At 36.4% G+C, this 23,587-nt stretch overlaps 1 protein-coding gene across 1 annotated transcript in view; it reads right to left on the bottom strand.

Annotated features, from left to right (window-relative positions):
* Positions 1–715: 715 nt before the first annotated feature.
* Positions 716–23,587, bottom strand: part of LOC132298350 (protein transport protein SEC23 E-like) — a 30,818-nt gene continuing 7,946 nt past the window's right edge. The window contains exons 3-12 of the mRNA XM_059794972.1: positions 23,318–23,479; positions 19,659–19,801; positions 17,986–18,061; positions 17,660–17,832; positions 17,298–17,379; positions 16,450–16,527; positions 15,856–16,017; positions 15,453–15,716; positions 13,561–13,665; positions 716–1,528 (exon numbers count right to left, since the gene is read on the bottom strand). Coding sequence (XP_059650955.1) covers positions 1,379–1,528; positions 13,561–13,665; positions 15,453–15,716; positions 15,856–16,017; positions 16,450–16,527; positions 17,298–17,379; positions 17,660–17,832; positions 17,986–18,061; positions 19,659–19,801; positions 23,318–23,479 — 1,395 coding nt within the window. The 3' untranslated portion in view covers positions 716–1,378. The remainder of the gene's footprint in view (positions 1,529–13,560; positions 13,666–15,452; positions 15,717–15,855; positions 16,018–16,449; positions 16,528–17,297; positions 17,380–17,659; positions 17,833–17,985; positions 18,062–19,658; positions 19,802–23,317; positions 23,480–23,587) is intronic.

The following is a 23,587-nucleotide window of genomic DNA, read 5'->3' as shown; positions in this document are numbered from 1 at the left end:
TGGGAAATATAGGAGTGTGTTTAAAAAGAATATATGCAACCGGGTCAATCTAAAATATATTGCTTACAAGTGCCAAAGACTATAACTTAATAATACTTCCTCACTAGATGAGCTGAGCATGCCATGTCATTGATATGCCACCCAATCAACTTGAATCATTGAATGATGCATATTAATTGGGTGGACTGCCAATGACATGACGTGAACGGCTCACCCAATTTCTCCTCGTGGGTGCATTTCTTGCCTGGGTAAAAAATAATAATAATAATAATAATCTCATCATACTTGGTTATTGATATAGTACTAATAATCTCATTTCATTTCTTCCACTTTAGCATCTGACTGGTAGCTTTTCTTTGCCCCCTCCAGAAATAGCTCATCTCATTTAAATACACTGGACCCATTCTTGTTTGTTTTAAATATTATTAATTAAGGGTGGCATCTTTTGTTGATATAATGATCTCTTCTATGCATGCTTATATATGTAATCGCATAATTAGCAATGTACTGTATATGTGTGTGCGCGTGCGTGTGTGTATATATATATATATATATGTTATTATTGTCCACTATGGCTTAATTAGTTCATTCTAACATAATGGAGTATAATTAAGAAGACGTTATTCCATCGTAACGCATGGAGGCGCATGACAATAGTTGAACGGGAAAAAAACATGGAAGTGCATGAATGGAATCGGAAAAAAAAAAAAAGAAAAAGAAAAAGAAGAAGATAATTAGAGTAGGATTCGAGTTTTGTTTCTGCAAATAACACACACAATGATAATACAAGAGATTGAAGATAGAGCAGATGGTGAGCTCTTCCACGTGCGCATATTAGTACTATATCAATAACCAAATATGATGAGAATGTGAGAGAGAGACAAGAAACAAACACAACTTTTTTCTTTTCCTAAATGGTAAAACAAACAGAACTTGTCAACCTAGGAACCTAGGCTTCAAGAATATAACCTTAAAATTCAAATACACAGAAGATAAACTTCTGACCTAGCTCATAGAAGACTTTGGGGGAAAAAATGACAATGTCTTCCCGTGACCCTGCTGCTGAAAACAGGGGAGCCACTTAACTTACATCATCGTCCTTTACATGGCGTACTCGAGGATCAACCGACCTCGTATCCCTTATTCTTTCAAGGAAGCAATTACCTCCCCAACACCCACAAAGAATGATAAGTGCTTTTCTTTTACGCTCAAATAATGCAGGGTCTGAACTCTCTCATCTAACCAATGGTGGAAAGAAAGCTATAGAACTTAATGGAACAAGAGAATATCGGAGAAGGGTTAAAAAAAACTCACTCCACGGATTTCAAAAAATCAAGAACCCACAAATAAGTGAAGAATTCTCCATCTTTCAGTGGTCTCAAGACGATTGCACAGCCAGCCTCTGAAGATGCTCAAAGAACACTTGAAGATTCACATCGTCTGTGAAGATCATCTCCGTCCCAGCAGCCATCTCATGAGCATTATTATACGTAGCTGATGGGTTCAACTTCGCTAATAGGAATCTTGCCTGCTCAGAATGTCATAAAAATATAAAATAAAATTTGAGTTCCAAGATCAGTTTCCTACTTAAAAAAAAAAAAAAAGGAGAGGGAATAAGTTTCCTGTCCAGCAGTTTGAAACTACACAAAAATGTCTTACAAGGGAACTTTATTAATATAGATATATATATATATATATATATATATATATATATATATAAAGATATATCTTACAAAACTATGATATCCAACGCATATATAATACATTTAGCTAAAGAAGACTTTAGCACATTATGTGAAAAAAACTTAGTGATACTGATAATCAGCTAAATGAAGCCAGAAAACCGATCTACTTCTCAGCTTCAAAGACCTCACTATCCAAGGAAAAATATAGTACATTACAAAAACTGCCAGTGGTTACTTTATTAAGTGTGTTAGACATTGTACAATTAATTACCTTAATGATTTGAATTGAAGTCCAAGATTGAGTATCACTGTATGCTAAATTTAAGTGAAGGTGACTTTTAAACAATCAAAATTTACAAGGTCACTCATAAACTTCTAGGATTACAAATTCAGCTGTACTTGAGGTATCCAAGAGACTAATTCAGCACTAGAATGTTTTAAGTGCATAACTTTCCGTGCTATCAAATATCAAATGCATTTATGGAAAATGGAGATTGTTTTCACACAAAATGCATTTGTTTGGACTGAACCATAAGCAAACGCTTTAATAGTTGAGGATAAAATACATGTCTTACAACTTGGGGTCTGTCGTGAATATAGGATGTTAAGAGCCTGTTATTAATTGAGAGAGCCGACTATTCTGATGCACATAATCTGCTAGCTTGATAGGAAAATTCTGATGCATATAATCTGCTAGCTTGATTGTAAGAATTGATATTGGATTAGCTTAAATTCTGGTAATTGGCTAAATGATTGTACTGATTGTATGTCTTGGGTTCCTATATAAACCCACATGTACTCACATCTGAGATATACAAGAATTCTTCTCTTCTATTTTCTAGCTCTTATTTACAACATGATATCAGAGCAGGATGCTCCTGAGACCCAAATCCTATCTTCCTCCTCCTAGAAGACACCAGACCTTCGATGCGAGAACAACGGAGATGCGGAGCAGAGGTAGGCTGGTGATGCAGAGGAGATAATGGGCTCGTGTATGGACTAATGGCACAGGTTAAAGGCCAGAAGTGCTTGGAATATTACAATTGATTTTGATTCCAATATATTGCTGCTTAAAAAGGCGAGAAGTGCTTGGAATATTACAATTGATTTTGAATCCAATATATTGCTGCTTAAAAGAGACCTTCGATGCGAGAACAACAGAGATGTGGAACAGAGGTAGGCTGGTGATGCAGAGGAGATGATGGGCTCGTGTATGGACTAATGGCACAGGTTAAAGGCTAGGCAGAGGAATGGTGGAGACTGGGTTAGGAAGAGGAAGACAGGATTTGGGTCTCAGGAGCATCCCACTCTGATACCATGAGGAAAATAACAGCTAGAAAATAGAACAGGAGAATTCTTGTATATCTCACAGACGTGAGTACATGAGTTTATATAGGAACCCAAGACATACAATCAGTACAATCATTTAGCCAATTACCAGAAATTAAGCTAATCCAATATCAATTCTTACAATCAAGCTAGCAGATTATATGCATAAGAATTTTCCTATAATCAAGCTAGCAGTTTATATCCATCAAAATAGTCAACTCTCTCAATTAATCACAAGCTGTAAACATCCTACATTCAGCCTATATTCACGACAGGCTCAGATATAAATGTTATTCAGTCCTTACTGTAAGGAACCATTTAAAATTGGATCTACATTTAGGGAAGGTATGTGATACAAATTAGGGTTTATACCTACTTCAAATGTCATTATGTAGCAACCTTTTTTCAAATGGATCTAAAGATAAAAATAAGGGAAAATGAAAACTTCGGGAATATGGCTCTCTATCTATCTTGGTAATGCCTAAATTTTATAAGAATTCTATCAACTTAAAACCAATACATTGTGCCAACTTGAAAGTAAAATCTTATATTTGCATAAAAAATGGTGTTAGAACCCACTGTTTGGAAGTTTAGTTTTATGATTATGGACACCACCAACAAACTAGGGCCTTAAGAAAATGCGTCTTTTGGATGTTTTGCTCCACTTACTGTTTCTCATAAAAATTGTTGGAGAATAATTATATAAGTGATTTAAGCTCCTTGAGAGAATGTCAACATTTCTATACTTGGGCAACAAGTTGTTACCATATTTGTATTTGACATTCTATGTAATTCCTTTATTATCTATTCTCTAGTCTTCCCTAATTCACCTATAAATAGAGGTGGTTATTGTAAACAAAATCAAGAGAGAATGTAATGAAAGAGATGTAGACCTTTGGGCTTTGTGTGTTGTAGATATAAGCCCTAGTGGCTGAACCACGATATATTCTTATGTTATTCATGTTTTAATTTCTCTCTTCAACTTTTATATCTTTAAACATGGTAGTAGAGCAAGTTTATCATACCTGTTAGCATTTATGATACCACGATTTATGGTATAACTTACCATAATAGCCGAGATATGATAGGCCCAAATCATGGGATGTGATTTACCATATTATCTGTGAGATATGATAGCCACTAATCATGTATTTGACTTTATTTACGCATATATCTAGGCATAGAATATCCAATGATTTGATTTTATTTCCTTTCTTGTAATATGAGCATGTGCTCATTTTATCTATAAATACTAGAGCTGTGAATGGGTAATTCATCTCATTCAAGCCTTTACGCAATTCTCTCTTTTCTCTTCTTTTTATATTTCTACTTGGTATCAGAGCCAACACCTTTCCACACCTTTCAGCAGCCTTGCTACTTGTGCAACAGCCACCTTAGGCTGTTTGTGACATCATGTGACGTTGCTTACACATGTTTTTCTGTGTTGCTGTTTTGTGATCGAAAACAGGTATTTTTAAGTTTTACAATTTCTTTTTCACTCTTCTAGGGTTGGGTAAATTGGGATAGTTGGTTTCCAACACCTAGAAGGGCTTGGGTAAAAAAAAAATTAGTTTACAAAGAGGTTCCGAATATTAAGGAGGAGACTGTCTGGCTATATATAAGCTGGCAGCGCTCCTTAAAAAAGGTATGTATTTGGATTTTTTGAGAATAGTCTGAGGAGACATTGTTTATGGTCTAAGGAAACCCTTTGATTTATTAACAGAATTTGTAGTGTTTTTGGAGTTCTTTTTATTGTCGTGTGACAGATTATGGCAGATTCAAGGTCCTCGACTGTTAATTCTCTTGGCTCACGTTCTGTGGGTGGTGGTGCCATATTTCCCACCAACTCATCAGAAAATCCAGGACTTCAAATCACCACAGTGAAGTTGGATGGTTCCAACTATTTGATTTGGGCACAGTCTACCAAGATGTTCATTGGTGGCAAAGGCAAGATTAGCTATATTACTGGTTCTGAGAAAGAGCCAGCTAAGTCAGAGAAGGCATATCCACTGTGGTTTGCAGATAACGCTATGGTTATGTCTTGGCTAGTCAATTCGATGCAACCAAACATAGCTGTTGGCTATATGTTTTTGAAGACTGCTAAGCAGATTTGGGATTCAGTTCAACGCACTTATTCTCAGAGGCAGAATAATGCACGAATTTTCCAGCTGGGGCGAGATATCACTAGGATTTCTCAGGGTGATTTGACAGTTTCAAGTTACATCGCCAAGCTTGGTGCTATTTGGGAGGAGATGTCATATTATGATTCCTTCCACTCTTGGAAGGATCCAGATGATGCAGTTTTATATGCAGGAATTGTGGAGAAGAATCGAGTATTTCAGGTTCTTGCAGGGTTGAACAACGAGTTTGAGTATGCTCGTGTTCATTTATTGGGCTTATCTTCATTCCCTACTCTTGAGGATGCATATTCCTATGTGTTGTCAGATGAGAGCCGCCGGACTCATCCATTAGGTGTTGCTTCTATTGATCGTTCTGCTATGGCAGTTCGGATTCCCAACCTTTCAGGAACTTCACCATCCCAGTCAATTCAGAGCACTACCACCGGTCCTCCTCTGGGACGACAATGTGGACAGTGTGACCATTGCGGAAAAAATTGGTCACATCAAATCTCGTTGTTATGCTCTACATGGACGTCCACCGCAATAGAAACAACAGCCTCGATCCTCTGCACATTCTGTTACACAACCAGTCTAGTTGTCAACTCCTGACAACCCTGCCTCTACATCTTCTGCCACAGCTACCTTGACTCAAGCTGATTTGGACAAGTTCAAGCAATTCTTCAACCAAATGGAGGCATCATCTCAGCCAACCTCCACTTATGCCCACTCAGGTACTATTGCGTCTGCACATAGCGTATCTACATCTTCAACACCCTGGTGCTTCAGACAATATAACTGGTATGTCCTCACTCTTCCAATCTTATAGTATCTGCTCTGGCCAACGCAAGGTCCGCCTTGCGGATGGCTCCCCATCTTCCATTGCTGGGAAGGGTCACATATCAGTTACTCCTTCATTAACTTTGTCAAATACACTTCATGTTCCAAAGTTGACTACAAATCTTATTCTTGTTAGTAGCGTTACCAAACAATTAAATTGTAGTGTAACGTTCTTTCCCTCTCATTGTATTTTTCAGGATCTGGTGTCGAAACGGACGATTGGCAGTGGGCGCGAAGTGGACGGTTTATACCTGTTGGATGCTCCTTTGTCACCGCAAGCACATTCAGCTTCATTTTCTAATATTGTTTCATCTAATAAAACCCAGCTTATGCGTTGGCACATGCGTTTAGGACATATTTCTTTTGGTTATTTGAAACATTTATTTCCTTCCTTATTTTGTAACGTGGCAGTGTCAGATTTATCCTGTGAAACATGTCATATGGCTAAACATGTTCGTTCCAATTATCTTGCTAGTAGTAATAAATCTGCTTTAACACCTTTTGATCTTGTTCATTCAGATGTGTGGGGTCCTTGCCCAGTTACTTCTAGTCTTGGATTTCGATATTTCGTGTTGTTCATTGATGATCATAGTCGTGTTACTTGGGTTTATCTTATGAAAACCAAAAATGAGGTATACACCATTTTTAAAAATTTTATGACAATGGTTCAGACTCAATTTGGTCGTACCATTAAAAAATTCTGATCTGACCAGGGTAAAGAGTACACTTATGGGGAGGTACAACGGTTATGTACAGAATTTGGGATTGTGCATCAGCTGGCTAATGTTAAAACTCCTCAACAGAATGGTCATTCTGAGAGAAAGAATCGCCACATCCTTGACTTAGCCAGAGCAATACATTGGCATGAATGTTCCCCAGTCATTTTGGGGAAATGCAGTTCTTACCGCTGTTTACATCATTAATAGACTCCTTTTAGGATTCTTAACTTTGCAGCCCCACTCTCAATCTTACATCCCAATTCATCTCTATTTTTTATTCCTCCACGAGTCTTCGGGTGTGTGTGCTTTGTTCAGCAGTTGGGGCAAACTCGTACAAAGCTTGACCCCAAGGCTTTGAAGTGTGTGTTTTTGGGCTATTCTCACTCTCAAAAAGGTTATAGGTGTTACCATCCTCCCAGTCGTCGGCGGTTTATATCCATGGATGTTACTTTCTTTGAGCATACACCATACTATAGTGGTTCAATTGGTTCTCAGAGTGAATGGTTCCCATTGAATATAATGGATAATCACCTTCTTCCATCTTCAACTCCTTTACCATTACCTATTTCTTCTTCTATAATTCCTCCTCGTGATACCCCTCCAGCAGGGGGAATTGTTCCTTTTTCACAGGTTTATAATCGGAGACAACAGGTACAAGCTTCTACTCCCACGATCGACTACCTTGTTCCTTCGGCACCAGCTCCACCTTCTCAAGCTATTGTTTCGCTTGATGATCGCCCCATTGCTCTTCGAAAGGAGAAACGTTCTTGTACTTACCCTATTTCTAATTTTGTTTCTGATAATGCTCTCTCACCCTCCTATCGGAGTTTTCTTGTTTCTGTTGCCTCGATTCCTGTTCCTTCCAGTGTTGCAGATGCGCTAGCACAACCTCAATGGCGTGATGCTATGACAGAAGAACTACAAGCACTTGAGAAAAATCAGACTTGGGACATGGTTCCGCTTCCTATTGGACGACAGGCTGTGGGTTGTCGTTGGGTGTTTACAGTCAAGCATAATCCAGTTGGGTCAGTTGCTCGTTACAAGGCCAGATTGGTTGCCAAGGGTTATGCTCAGACTTATGGCATAGATTATCAAGAGACTTTTGCCCCTGTTGCCAAGATGAATACCATCCGTGTATTATTTTCCGTTGCTGCAATTCGATCTTGGCCTCTATTTCAGTTAGATGTCAAGAATGCCTTTCTTAATGGTGATTTGCAGGAGGAGGTGTACATGGTTCCTCCTCCGGGCTTTCGTTCTCCTGCTCATTCTGGTATGGTATGTCGTCTTCGTCGTATTCTATATGGCCTCAAGCAGTCTCCTCGAGCTTGGTATGATCGCTTTGGCACTGTTATGCTCAAGTTTGGTTTCCATCAAAGTGCAGCTGATCATACCTTGTTTTTACGTCATTCAGGCGGTAAGACAGTTGCCCTCATTGTGTATGTCGATGATATTATTCTTATCGGCGATGATACTACCGGAATTAATGAGGTTAAGAGCTATCTTGGCCGTCAGTTTGAGTTTAAGGATCTTGGTCCCCTACGATACTTCTTGGGCATTGAGGTGGCTCGCTCCAAGACTAGCATTTTCATCTCTCAACGCAAGAATGTTCTTGACTTGCTTTCTGCTTCTGGTCAGCTTGGCGCTCGTCCTGCTGATACTCCGATTGAGCAGAATCATCGATTGGCTGATTCTGAGGGGGAGTTGTTATCAGATATTCGTCAGTATCAACGACTTATGGGGAAGCTCATCTATTTATCCATGACTCGACCTGACATTGCTTATGCCGTGAGTGTCGTGAGTCAATTCATGCACTCTCCTCGTGCCCTACACCTTGATGCAGCTATTCGGATTCTTCGCTACTTAAAAGGGTGTCCAGGCTGTGGTATTTTGTTTGCTAATCATGGTCACTTACGTGTTGAGGCTTGGACAGATGCTAATTGTGCAGGATCAATTTCAGATAGGAGGTATACTTCAGGTTATTGTACCATTATTGGTGGTAACTTGGTTACTTGGCGCAGTAAGAAGCAGGATGTTGTATCTCGATCTAGTGCAGAGGCAGAGTATAGGGCTATTCCTCTTGGGGTAGGTGAGTTGCTTTGGCTGAAAACCTTGATGACAGACTTGTGCCTTCCAGTGTTGCTTCCATTCTCACTCTACTGTGACAACAAGTCTGCCATTAGCATAGCAGCAAATCCCATTCAGCATGACAGGACTAAGCATATAGAGGTGGACCGTCACTTCATTCGAGAGAAGATCATCTCTGGTCAAATTTGCACTCCATTTGTCACAAGCTCTCAGCAGCTTGTAGACATTCTTACAAAGAGCGTCAGCAAGATTGTGTTTGAGAATGCATTGTCCAAGTTGGGCGTTTCAGATATCCACGCACCAACTTGAGAGGGAGTGTTAGCATTTATGATACCACGATTTATGGTATAACTTACCATAATAGCCGAGATATGATAGGCCCAAATCATGGGATGTGATTTACCATATTATCTGTGAGATATGATAGCCACTAATCATGTATTTGACTTTATTTACGCATATGTCTAGGCATAGAATATGCAATGATTTGATTTTGTTTCCTTTCTTGTAATATGAGCATGTGCTCATTTTATCTATAAATACTAGAGCTGTGAATAGGTAATTCATCTCATTCAAGCCTTTACGCAATTCTCTCTTTTCTCTTCTTTTTATATTTCTACTATACCCTACTCTATACTTTACTCATCTCAAATCTTCGGATCAACTCGTCTTGGATCTCCGGCTTAACTCGTCTTGGATCGGATCTTCGGATCAACTTGTCTCAGATCTTCGGATCAACTCATCTCAAATTTACTCATCTCATACTCTCGACAACTTCATATTCATATTCAAGTTGGACACTAAAGTTAAATCCACGTGTACCAACTTGAGGGGGAGTTGGAGAATAATTATAGAAGTGATTTAAGCCCTTAAATCACTCCTTGACAGAATGTTAACACTGATATACTTGAGCAACAAGTTGTTGCCATATTTGTATTTGATTTTCTGTGTAATTCCTTTATTATTAAATACTTGTAAAGCAAGAAATTTCTATTTTCTAGTCTTCCCTAATTCACCTATAAATAGAGGTGGTTATTATAAACAAAACCAAGAGAGAATGTAATGAAAGTGATGTAGCCCTTTGGGCTTTGTGTGTTGTGGATGTAAGCCCTAGAGGCTGAACCACGTTATATTTTTGTGTTCTTCATGTTTTAATTTCTCTCTTTAACTTTTATATCTTTCAACAAAAATAATAGAATTAGAAGTATTGATCTTGTTAGCTATCCAATGGATAACCAATGGTTGGTAGGGATTTATTGTTTTATTCTGGTTTCCTGCTGATCTTAGAACTGCAACCAAGACAGATAAAAATCAAAACCTAACTTTTAATGGTTTTTTTATATGATACAGGATCAAATCAGGTCACTGCAATGGAAAAAATACCTACCTACATTGAGCAACAATTTCTTACAAACTTGTCTCAGGCCACCGCTTTAGGTGAATTCATCATGGATAGCACTAATGAGGGAGAGGAAAACATGAGACTGACGTTTCTATAAATCTTAGATCAAAGAACAAAGAAAGAACTGACCAACTCCAGAATCAAGTGCAGATGTCAAAGAGCTAAAAATAAAAATAAAAATAAAAAATCGGGCAATTGCTAAGAATAAAATGGCAGAAGCGAAGTCGCTCAAGCTTGGTGTTTGGACTGTAAATCAAAATGATGGTCCAAATCAGTATAAGTAACCAAGTAAGCTATCAACCTACAAAGAAGACAAAAATTAAATTTAAAATAAAAAATGATGACCCCATCGATCATCAGTGTTGTGACAGTTTTCAACACAATGAAGATTCACAGCCAACGGGTTTTAGAGGTAGTAGAAAATAAGAATTAAAGAAAAATTTATAGAGAAATTAGATAGGAAAAAACAAAAACAAAAAAACAAGGAACTGTAACGACTTGATGCAGATTTTATAGAGAGAATAATTCAGTCAACAGCCATAAGTGATTAGAATGGACATCATGCAATCAAACTTAACGCAAAGTCAACAATGGTATCAATCTGATGGAAATAGAGCTTAGGTTCATCTTGAAACAAAATTATGATAATTATAGACTGTTACATACGTATTTATAGACATATCTAAACCTCCTAAATTTCTTTACTTTTCCTTCATGATCCACAATTTATAAAAGAATCATGCAATTTATGCCACTGCAATAAAATTGAATCCGTTGAGACACCCACGATCTTTCCTTTAGCTTTTTTCCTGTCACATGAATCATATGTAGTTGTGGCCTCATCTTCCACATTAAAAGAATTTTACCTTCACTTCTCTCTCTCACACACACACAAAAATAAAATATATCTATCCATCTATCTACCTATTCAGGCACCAAGCATAAGAGCTAAGAGCCATGTGTTGATCTGTGTAGATATACATACAAGGGAAATGAAGAAGAAAGAAGTGAAATGAAGACATGATAAGAGTTATTTATGTTAATGGCTTTGGGCACATGTTATTCTATTTGAAGGAGATTGTCAAGAAAAAATAATAGAATGACATCTGACGATGTGTATTTTGGGTTTATTTAGTAATTTAACATCACCACTAACGGTGTCAAATAAGTATGGCCTGATTTGCTAACTTTTAAAAGTTCAGGAAGGTTTTCTGTTTCATGAGGGGTGCTTGCAAAATTTCAATAGTTTTTTGCATTTTACAAACAACCCCCCCCCCCCCCCCCCCCCCGCCCCCCCCCCCCCCCCAAACAACCACCACACGCACACACAACCCACAAGAACAAAGACACACAAAGGCTTAAACAAAATTAAGCAAGGATCTATTAGACATACGACTAATTAAAGGTGTGCCTTTTGTGCTTCTTTACACCAAAGTCCAGCAGGTCTAGACCTCATGCAATTGACATTTTAAGGCTTACCTCTAATCCCTTAGGCAATCGACAAGTTGATTATGTTATCATGATAAATAATATTTCAACCACATTTACTTTTATACACTTTGTAAATCATATCCACTGTTCCATTTGAATGCACAGTGTGGGTGCCAACCATGCATTGCCCACATGGCCAAACTAACGAGTCAGAAAGTCCAAAGCACATTGCCTCTGTGCCCAGCGCTCTCAAAAATCCTCAAACCTCGAGAGATGACTCACAAGTCCAAAACCAACCCTAAGTCACCACCTTAGTTCACTCCAAACCTCAAGAGATGACTCTTGACCAAAAACCCTGGGGCATCACCTCAAGTCATTCCAGAGCTTGAGAGGTGACTCTTGAATCCAAAACCTGGGCCATTACCCTAGATCATTCCAAACCTTGAGAGGCAACTCTCGAGTCCAGAACCCCAAGTTATCACCTCAAGTCACCCCAAACCTCAAGAATTGATTCTCGAGTCGAAACCCTAGGACATCACCCCAAGTCATTTCAAACCTCAAGAAACAACTCTCTAGTCCAAAACCCTGGGACAGCACCACAGGTCTCCCCAAGCCTCAAGAAGGCAACTCCCGAGTCAATAAACCTGACATCATGACAGGTCACCCCAAACATCAAGGAAATAATTCTCCTCTGAAAACCGAACAACTGCCGTACCTGACAGACAAATACAAAGAAGGGCATAGATAGGTCCCGTCACATATCCTCAGCCACTTCATGGGACACTTGGAAGGATCTTGTAATGGCGGATGAGAAGTTAGAATCTGCCCAAAGCAATCACATAATGAGCCAAACCAAGGGGACGGTGATCATGCGCCATGACATAAAGACTTACTATTGCGCCGAACACATTTAATGGGGTGTCCTGGTCATTTAATGTTCAACTGCCACTGGTTAATATGACCTGCTAAAACCATTTAATACGCCGCTGCTAAACCTGGCAGGAACAGATGACGAATTGACTTAATAGCCTCATAGAAACAACTAACTCGATAACCTCAGGCTTAGGTTTTGTGCTATACCTGGTAAGGGCTCGACCCTATGGGTATAAACCAACAAACCTCAAACCATAAATACAAGATACAAATGAGCATTAAAGGGCCAGAGCATCAACAACCAAGAATCACCATAACTGAAGCTCATTTACTCTCAGTCATGGTGCACTAACATTCCTACCTTCACCATTCATCCTTTTATCTGTCTGCTTCTTCTCCTTCTTCCAAATCACCCTTTTGAGTCCCTCACACACATTGTGTGTGATATCTCATTTATTATCCTTTATTGTTGTTCCATGAAAGGACCCTTACACACCATTTATATAAATCAATCAAAGATCAAAGGGTTAACATTTTGTCTTCGTTAACAATTCTTGTAAGCTCTTAAAATAACAAAAGAAAATGTTTATACACTTCATTTATTTCTTAATAAATTATTTCTGGTAGATATTTGTAGTCTATTCATTTTTATTTAATATTTTTTTTTTTTTTTTGATAAGAAACATTTTTATTTAATATTTTATCTTTATAAATGTATACAAAAGAACTAGAAGGGTTACCACTATACTCATTGGAAGTAAATTTCTAGCCTGAAACTTTTGCCTTTAAAAACTGACTCTGAGAACAACACTTTATGACCAAGTTAGCTTTTTCATGACTCAAAGCCACTGATGTTTTGTATCACCATAAATTCAAGAGACATAACAAGTATCCAAGATTTTAAATGGGTTGGTGTTATGTATAACACAAATGCAAGCACGCATGTACTAGTGCACATGTATATTGCATATACATATACATATATATATATATATATCTTAATCAAACACAGGGTAGGACAAAAATTATGATATATATATATATCTTAATCAAACACAGGGTAGGACAAAAATTATGACCTGGGAGCCATGCTGATCGCATACCACCAATCTCGGGACAGGGAACCGATCTCGTATGATCAGTTGGGCATCATCATGAGGAGCTTGCAACAACTGTGCAAATGCCTATACGAAGGGGAAAAAAAGTAATTTATTAGACGAAAAAACTTGATGCACATACACATTACATATATTGTATTGCTGGAAACAAGCTTGCTTAATTCCCAAGAAGACATTCAATGAAGGCTCAAATGGAAAAAATTTCATTAGAAAAAAGAACTCCAAACAAATAGCAAAACAGATTTTGCAACAAATTCTGCATTTAATATATTATAATATAAAGGCACCGCAAAAACCACTACAACAGCAACATACAGCATTACCAAGTAATAATAAAAAGTTCCCAGACAGTCACAGGAGTATATATATTTCTAGAGGAAAATGAGAATCTACTCCTCTGCAAAATAATGAAATAAATGAAAAAAAAGAAAAAAAGAAGATGATGGTTTGATTAGACTTGTTAAAACTAATGACAATATGAAATTTGTTCTCAAACATCCAGAAAGTGACCAGATGCTAAGGAGCAGGCGAGAATAGATAAATAATGGAAAAAAAAAAAAAGGTGATGGTTTGATTAGACTTGTTAAAAATAATGACAATATGAAATTTGCTCTCAAGCATCCAGAAAGTGACCAGATGCCACCTAAGGGGCTATAGGCAATATCAATTGCCCAGAGAAAACTAAGGCAAAGGCATTGTCAGAATCCAACATTCGGCTTTTTTATGCCTAATTTAGCAGTAATGCTAATCATGGCACATGTCAACACCCTACACTCGATTACAACAGGCCAATATCTTTGCTTCGAAATATCATTATGATATTCCTGATAACAGTGGAAGAGTCAAGAACTAATACTTCATATGACATGTTATAAATAATAATCAAAGTTCCATTCAAATAATGAGCCATCCCGAAAGGTTTCAAGGTGAGATAGAGCAGTAAGAACTAGTAAACGGCAACAGCGCTAAACAAGGGAGTACAAATTAAAAAGTTATTGTTAACCATCTACTCTAAAAGCTCAAACTATTAGAGAGGGTGTAACTTTAATAATTTTAATCTCCAACACGTGTGGCCTTCTTTGGTTCAACACGTGTTTCAATTTTAATTATTAGGGTGGCGGTGAAGCTTGAACTAAGTACTTTCTACTCTAATACTATGTCAACCACTGTCTAAACTAAAAGCTTATGTTGTTAGAGAGTTGTTAGAGATGTGTGATTAGGTTGGTGGTCTGCAATATTTCCCTAAAAAAGGTTCCATCTATTCAAAAGATCATGGATAATAGTAGTTTTCCAAACCAGATGTTGTCCATCGGGTCATAAATTCATGCAATGGCATTCTACGGCATAATTAAGATGTGGACTCAAAGAGTGAATCTTAATTTGGAACAACTAATTCTATGTAGCATAACTAAGAGGTGGCATAATTAAGATGTGGACTCAAAGAGTGAAACTTGATTTGGAACAACTCATTCTATGTAGCATAATTAAGAGGTGGACTCGATGGATGATCAAAATTTGGAACTACTAATTCCACGCAGAATTGAACCATTTGTTAGGGTCAATGTATAAAGATAAGATTCTTGTGAATATGACAAAGGGATGAATGAATTCAAAGCAAAAGGAAGTCCTCGTTAATCTAATCATCATTTTATTATTGCTTATTCAGACTGGTAAATGACTCCCTCTATGGCAAGAATAGGTTCCAGAAGAGACCAAATTGGTGTGCATCTGTAGGAGATCAAGATGTTCAATTCCTACGGCAATTAGATCATTTGGTGTTAAAGGACCCTATCCTTTCATGAGTCCACCAAATATCATAGAGCAAGAGCAGAACAGAAATAACATGCACGTACCTGGTGTTCGGGTTGACTTTGGTAACCCATGTTTCGCCACTGAGCGATTGTCATTCCATGGAAAACAACTACACTGAAATAAGAATCCAGCAAGAGAATACGATCAGCTGCTATAGAAGCCACATCCAGCAAAGCTGGTGCAGGCAGCGAATTGAACGAATATGATATTAGTGATGGCTGTATCATGACGGCAGAGTTGGCTATATTCTCTCGGTTTAATAGCATGCGGAAATAGGCTGTTTCATCTGGACTATTGTTAAACACCTACCAAAAAAAAAAAAAAAAACAAAACAAAAACAAAAACAAAAACATGAATATAAAATAAGAATTAAACACATATATTACACCACAAACGTTTGAAACAAAAGAGAATTAGATAAAAGGGCATACAAACTTTAATTACCTGCACAAATTGCGACCGACGTAAATTAAACATAAACTGAGGGAACAATGAAAAACAGGGGTTCAGCGTAAAAGATGCCGGATCATCCTTCCGGTAGTCACCAAATTTGGAACAGAGACGAATAAGACTCCGATCCAACCACCGTGTCGCATCAAACCCTTCCTGACAGTTAAACAGTCTATTAAAATTGAGCTAACTTAATTGTACAATGAAAATGTCTACATGAGTAATCATAGAGTTCACATAGAAGAGAATCAAAAAAACTCAATTTGTACTTGGGAAAGCAGAAAAAAGATAAGCATTCCAATGGTTACATCAGTGTAAACTACTTTCCAATCATCAGGAAACAGAATCTGATTATCAGGTAAAATTTTAAGTTTTCAGAATAATATCTTCAGTAGAGGAGCGATGGAGTTTAGCAATATAATTACGCCCTCCATTGTTCTTCCTGGTGATTTGAAAATAATCCCATTAACGAAACAATTGACAATAAACGTGAAGAAAAACTAATAATGCAACAAGAGTTGAATTAAGTATACATTAATCCACGACTGTCTGTATGCCAAAGACAATTTTCCAATGTCAGTGAAATACCTCCATTTCCATTTTATAAGACGTTAATCTTGCCATTACTACAGCAGCAGTTTCCTGATCAAATCCTTGTACTAATTCCTACAAAAGCAATAATATTCCGTGTTAGCATTAACTTTTCAAGTTTCAAATGATGTGATTCCTGAAATTTTCGAAAACAAAACGTACAACACTAAAGTGCCTGTAAAAAAGAAACATAATGTGTATATTGCACAAAATGAAATATAACAAGAGAAAAAAATCACGCAATAGAAACTTCAGAGGTTCCTAAGAGTATCCAAATAAATGAGAATATAAAGTTATAAACATGACAAGTTGAATTCAATTCTACATAATCACGTTATAGACCCAGGATCGGTAGGTGACAATTGCAGAACTTGTGGAATTGAACCCATAAACCTTTGAAACAGGAAAGAAAGACAAGAAAGACAAGAAAAAAAAAAAAAGATAGTATAAAGAAATGAAGTTTAACGTAACTGAAGGAACCCAAGCCCGATAGTTGATTATATTCAACTATTTCTATAGGTTTATGAAACCCCCATCAAGTCTAAAGATCAATTCAAGTTAGTTATGTTCTTTCATTTATTCAGAACTATTGTTCAAACAAAACAGCAGTCAACAGAAAATATATGATTCATTAAGCATGTATAATCTAGCATGATAAACAAGAAGCACCTTCAGAAAAATTTGCATTCCAAAAACCTAATCTTCATAAATTCATGATATATAAGATGGCTTTCTGTGACATTTTAATAAAGTTTCTATAAAATTTGTACAAGTACAACAATAAGGCAAAATTATTATTTACTGATAAAAATTAAGCAAAATAATTGGACTTTTTAGTTTCACACCTCCGAACCAACAGCACTATCTATCCATCTTCTAGTGATGGTTGTAACTCGCAGCCTTGTTTGACCTTCAGGAACCTGGAAACTGCATTTAAATTATGATCATCAAAATTCAATTACATCCAAAACATTTTTTAGAAAGACAAAACAATAAATAAATAAAAATAAAAGAGTTAATGTTTCAATATGAAAAATGGAGACTACAAACCATACATACTACAGTTATGAAAAGGGAACTGGAAAACACAAACACAAATTACAGAGAACTTCAGAGGCTGACAGTTGCAACACAAAAGGAAACCAAAAAATCAAACAAACAAGCAATGACAATTACAGAAGCAGATAGGTCTAATTCTCCTGCATACCTTGTAAGAATCTGTATGTACAACTGTGGATTTGAATTTCCTGAAGGATCGGATTTTTCACTAGATGAAATATCAAAGAAAATGGTCAAGCAAGTACTTTTATCGAGACCACACATCTTCCAAGCTGTAGTATTCCCTTGCCCGATGATTGTATTGGCTACACTAGGTCCTTTCTGCAAGGCTTGTAGTAATCAGTATCGACCTTACAACAAACCTTTTTGATTCAGATTCCATTATACGTGCCAAGAAAAGGATGGCATTCTAATTCCAGATACAATGTGAACATGCTAAAGAATATTAGGTTGCTATCTGTTAAATGAACCAACCTTCTCCAAAGACGTGCAAGGTCCAATGATTCCTTGAATTTTGATATCCTTTGAACAGTTGATCTCGAGTGCACCACTGAAAGAAATAAATCAGTATAAGCAAAGACAAAATTATTTTAAGACAACATAATCCATCATTGGGATGAATGGCAGTTGAAAGCCAAGAGTAACAGAGAAGGAAAGCTACCTGGCATATGCATGTGTGCAGAAGCATAATGCACAGAATACATTTAGAAATACAAGAAGTCTAGAACTTAAGAAAACATATCAAGGGACATCAGTGGCAATCTTTACACACAACTCATAGTGTAACTGCTGATTGATTTAGAACAACTTCTTGGCAAATGAAGTCAAAACCAAATAGCAGACACAGAAAGCCACATAATAATGTGGCTACCACGAGATCATGAAATACACAATACTTCTAATGCTGCAAGTAGGGCTGCAAATGACCGAACCGTTCATGAACAACTCAGGATGAGCTCGTTTAATGCTCGGCTCTAGCTCGTTCATTAAGTAAACGAGCCCAGCTCAAAATCAATTTCTGATCTCATTTAGTAAATGAGCCAATCTCAAATATTGTTAGGCTCAGGTCGAGTAGGCATGGTGTTCATGAGCCTATGCTCATGAACACATTCATAAACATAGGATTGTCTAGGTTAATGAACATAGGCTTGTCTAGGCTCGTATAAGTTCGTGAATCAACAAGCCAAAGCAATCTTGAACAGACACTCAAACCAAGCCCGAACACTAAACAAGCCAAGCTGAATCTGAGCTTTCAAAATAATGACGAGCCGAGACAATTACAAGCTAAGCTTTTCAAGCTTGTTAGGATCCCAAGCCTAGCCCAAGGAGAACCACAAATGAACAAACCGATGCCAAGCAAACTGAAGCTCGGCTCAACTCGTCTCATTTGCAGCCCTAGCTGCAAGTGACATCAACTTGGTTATAACACAATTTCTATAAATTACTTCATAACCAGATAGCAAAGATCTAGTAAAACACCTACTACATTGCTCCAATGCATTCATGAAATGCATGCTAATTCTATAATGTTGTGACGTCCACTTGCTGGATTGTCAAAAAAAAAAAAACGTAGACACATTTCTAGAAAATAAGATCAAGTTGTCAAACATATACTGTAAGACAAACAATATTTCGCTTCTCACCATTGTATGACACGAGAGTAGAATTTCCTTATTTATTTACTTCCAATTAAGCACATAATATTTAGACCATGCAGCTAGCATAAACATATTAAATCATGGCTGACACCTGTTAGTATCTTGCTATGTATACGTGGATGCCTAAGAGTGTATATTTGTGGAAAGATAAAGATATCCTCGACATATATGCAAAGCTAATAAGAATAAATGAAATACCAATTCAGTAAAACTAGAAAGTGAGGGGACCGTGATAATGGACAACCAAGAGCACTCAAATAGAAATATAAAGTAAGAAATAAGTGTAATCGTAAGTGATATGATTCAAGTTGGAGACAATAAGGACAAATATGAAAGAAAGTCGAATAAGGTGGTCTGGTCATAAGAAGTAATCTTACTATTTAAGTAATTTAAGTTTTTGCAATAAATTTAAAATAATGCCATTTTAAAGTGTGATTAGATAATACAATGCCAAACACGTTTTCAACTGTTACATAATGAAGAACTCACTTGAAGGAGAGGCCAAGAGACTGCTCCCCATCTTCAAAAACACGCTTGAAAGAATCTTTGAAAACAGAATGACCGAAACTTTCAGCTAGAACAACTAGGCCACCAGTTCTTTCAATAGCAACCTTCATCTCTGCAACCCCAACCTAAGAATCTTAAACATGATTAGAGTCAAATCATGATAATGCAACTTCACAATGAAGTAAGGAGCATCATCGATTAGTATCATAATGTTCCAAAATCACTACAAAAACATTTCCTGAGTCCTATATTGGAAATCGAAGAAGTATGCCACAATTTACCCACACAGAATACCATCAGATTAACCACAGAAACCAAGAACACACTTATCCCTTTTTTTTTTCTTTTTACTTTTTTTGATAAGTCAAGAACAGACTTGTCCCATATGGAACATTTTGTTTTGTTCTTCCAACATTTCTGATCCTATCTGATCCAATTATTAAGGAAAGTATAGAGCAATAGAATCACAAGGAGCAAAATCAACTGTGCTTCAACTTAAAACCTTATAAAGTTAGAGCATAGCTGCATTAGTCCTCTCTACTAGGGTTATACTCTCCCATAGTTTTTTAATCAAAATATTGTAAAATTAAGTAATTAACAGCTCCCTAATGATTTTGTTCCATGGCGTATACTATTTGTAATGATAATGTTTTTAATGATGAAACAGAAAATCATAACTGAGTACTAAATTAGATGTCTGGAGAGAGACTCTAGAATAAAAAATGTTTAGAATAAGTAACATAAAAAGGAATATATGGAATATAACTTCAATAAAACAACAAAAAGAAGTGGGTATATGGTGAAGGTCAACCTTTTCGGGAAAAAAAATAAAAATGAAAAAAATAAAAAAGAAGAAGAAGAAAAATCCTTTTCAAAAAAGGTATAGTGAAGATTGAAGGTGAAGAGATATCAAACAGCAACAATTTCTTTACCTTTGCTTGCTTATCAATAAATAAATAAATCTTCACCTTTGCTCAATTAAGAAGATCATGTCGCTCACAAAAATCAAAGCTTGATAAACTAAATGAAGTGTATATTACAAAAGAACCTTTGCACTGTTCAACTTTTGCAGATAACAACATAAACTAATTTTCAAGCCAAAAAAAAACACCCCATCCACTAAAATTGTGTGTATTGCCCCTGCTGTCAAACAGTCGGCTAATACTTTAACAATGACCAAAAGTGACTTTGAAATTCAGTTTTATGACTAATACCCTTTTTGAATGACCATTTTACACTTGATCCATTTGTCTCAAGTCAATATCACTTTGAACCAACCACAAACAAGTTGACAGGAACTAACAGGCTTATGTCTCTTCCAGTCCCTTTGTTCACTCTATGGTCTCTCTATAATGGCCATTACGTATTTGGTGATTCGATGAACTGGCTTGCAGGGCCTTCCCTTCCTGCTATTTCACTAAACTTGATTGCGTTTTTACGGTTTTACCCCAATTTTCTATCAAATTCAATCTCGGTGCTGTATATTTTGGGATTCGAACCCAACAGCAACCTTTTTTTGGGGTTAAGTACCAACAACCACCTTTTCAATTCGAGATCACTTCTAAATGTGAGAATGACCAGAGAAAAACATACTTTGTTTCCACTAATGGTGAACACAGTTTATGACCATGCTTACTCTCTTCTTTCTCTCCCGTTCTCTTTTATTTTTCCATGTCTATCCCAAACAATGGCTCATTGGATTATAATCTATACAAACAAATACATGTGCATATGCACAGCCTTTTTGTATTAAGCTTACTATATAATATGTATATGGAGTAGGCCATAGATGAAAATTCAACATGCTACTAGAGATGATGAAGATATATTGTTCTTTGAATTATATAGAGAAGAAATTGTATACATATTTAAATTTTTGTGTAAAAATATACACACACGTAAACATTTACAAATTATTGTTGCATCAAGAATAAAAATGAAGAACAAATGAAAATACACCATTTAACTAAGAGTTGTTTTGCTATTTCACGAAAATATTAGCTTGTAGTATTTTTAAAATAATATCTGTAATTTTAAATCGTCAATGATGACAAACTGACGGATGCAGGAGTTTCATAGATGGGCAGTTTTTTTTTACATAAAAGCTGAATAATACAGGATGTTTTCGCAATCTACTCTTAAATGAATACTTCTGCCATATTGTGTAATCAATGTATATCCATAAACTTCAAAACAGTTACTAGACTGCTCGTACTTTATGGGACCATAAATTGATCAACAAGAAACAACATATTTATCAAAATGAGTGTCTTTAAAATACACAGATGTAGAGATGGATGTGTGGTAAGTGAAGAAAAGATTATTAAAAAAAGCATTCATCACACAGTTGCGGTAGCACCCGTTGGAGCCAAAATGAGATAACATTAATTAAAATAGTTTCCCATGCTAAGTGAGGACCAATAATTGAACCAGTAAAGAGAAGTGATGTGATCAGCATTAAGTATAAGATCAGAATAAAACAAAAATAAACATGGTTGTTTACTCTTTTTTTTTTTCTTTTTTTTTTTTGATAAGCAAAACATGGTTGAATACTAATCAAAAATACTGATAAAACACCATGTAACCAATGTTATTTATGGCTTTAGATAGAGGATAATGACAATATGATTCATGCAACCTCTGTAAGCTGCCAAGAAACAAGATGGTGTCACTTAAGAAACGATTATTGACTTCTTTGAAGTTTAGAATTATAATCTTTGGTGCTACAACAATTTATTAATACCCCAAGAACCCACAATCCTGATCAAGCCTCGCAAATGCAATAGACTTGTTTTCAGAACTTCCACTAAGTAGATTTAACCAACCAAAAAGTCCTTTGATTACTTTTCATGATAACTTTAGGGGTAAAATAGAATAATAACCATAGCACATCAAAATACTGACGGACATAAAGGGCCTGCTTGGTTTGTAACTATGCAAACAGTTTTCTGTTCTCAGAAAATTGAAAACATAAAACTGTACAAAAAACTCTGTTTGGTTCAGTTTTCTGAAAACTCAGTTATAAAAAGGCCTGTTTTCAAATAACAGTCTTCTAGAGTTTTCAGTTAACATAATTTATTTATGTAAAAGCTTCCAAAAAATGCGTAATGGAACTTGTATATTTTAAATGTAATGTTTTTTAATGTTTCATTCATCATCTTTTAAAAATAAAAAATAAAAAAATAAAAAAACAAACAGACAAACAAACAAACAAAACAAACAAACAAACAAAAAAAAACAAAACAAAACAAAACTTTGTATTTAAAGCCATTAGAACACATTTGACCACTAAGCCTATATTGTTGGTCCTGTCTTTGGGTTCTGAATCACAGTTCTTGTCCACCCAGGTTGAGTGTCCTGGTTCTCACACAGCAGCCAGAAATGTTGATGGGCCACTGTTGGACTGCCAAGTTGCAGAACCAAGCGACAGACTGATGATAAGAAGTTATCCCCTAAGCAAAGCCACAACCACCCCCCGGACATGGGTATCAGTATACCGTGATAAACATACAAATTGAGAATCAAGAAGCAATTCAAACCATGCACAAACTTATGTTTTTTGATAAGTCAAACTATGCACAAACTTATATGCCATAATTTGTAGAATACATAACCACATTTGGAGGCAGACCAATACACACCTGATCAAGTGCAGAAGCAAAAAGGTCCAAAACATGACCCTGGCTGACCAGCTGCTTTGCAAGTTCATCGTAGAATTGGACTGCTTTTCTGACAAATGGTGCTGCATCCTTGTCAAGATCTTTATGGGAACGAACTGGATCAGAAAGATCTTTTGATACAATCTGCTTGGGAAAGAAAAAAAAAATCTCCCAATAACCCCAATAATTAAAATTAAACTAAAACCAGAACAAAATAAAATTGAGAACCAATTAGCAGTATATTGTTCATAT

The sequence above is a fragment of the Cornus florida genome, unplaced genomic scaffold, assembly GCF_030987335.1.
Source record: "Cornus florida cultivar Cherokee Brave unplaced genomic scaffold, ASM3098733v1 CherokeeBrave_3.0.0_Hap2_Chr01, whole genome shotgun sequence".
Lineage (NCBI taxonomy): Eukaryota > Viridiplantae > Streptophyta > Magnoliopsida > Cornales > Cornaceae > Cornus > Cornus florida.
The sequence above is the reverse complement of the archived record's forward strand: the minus strand, read 5'-3'. Positions and strand labels throughout refer to the sequence as shown.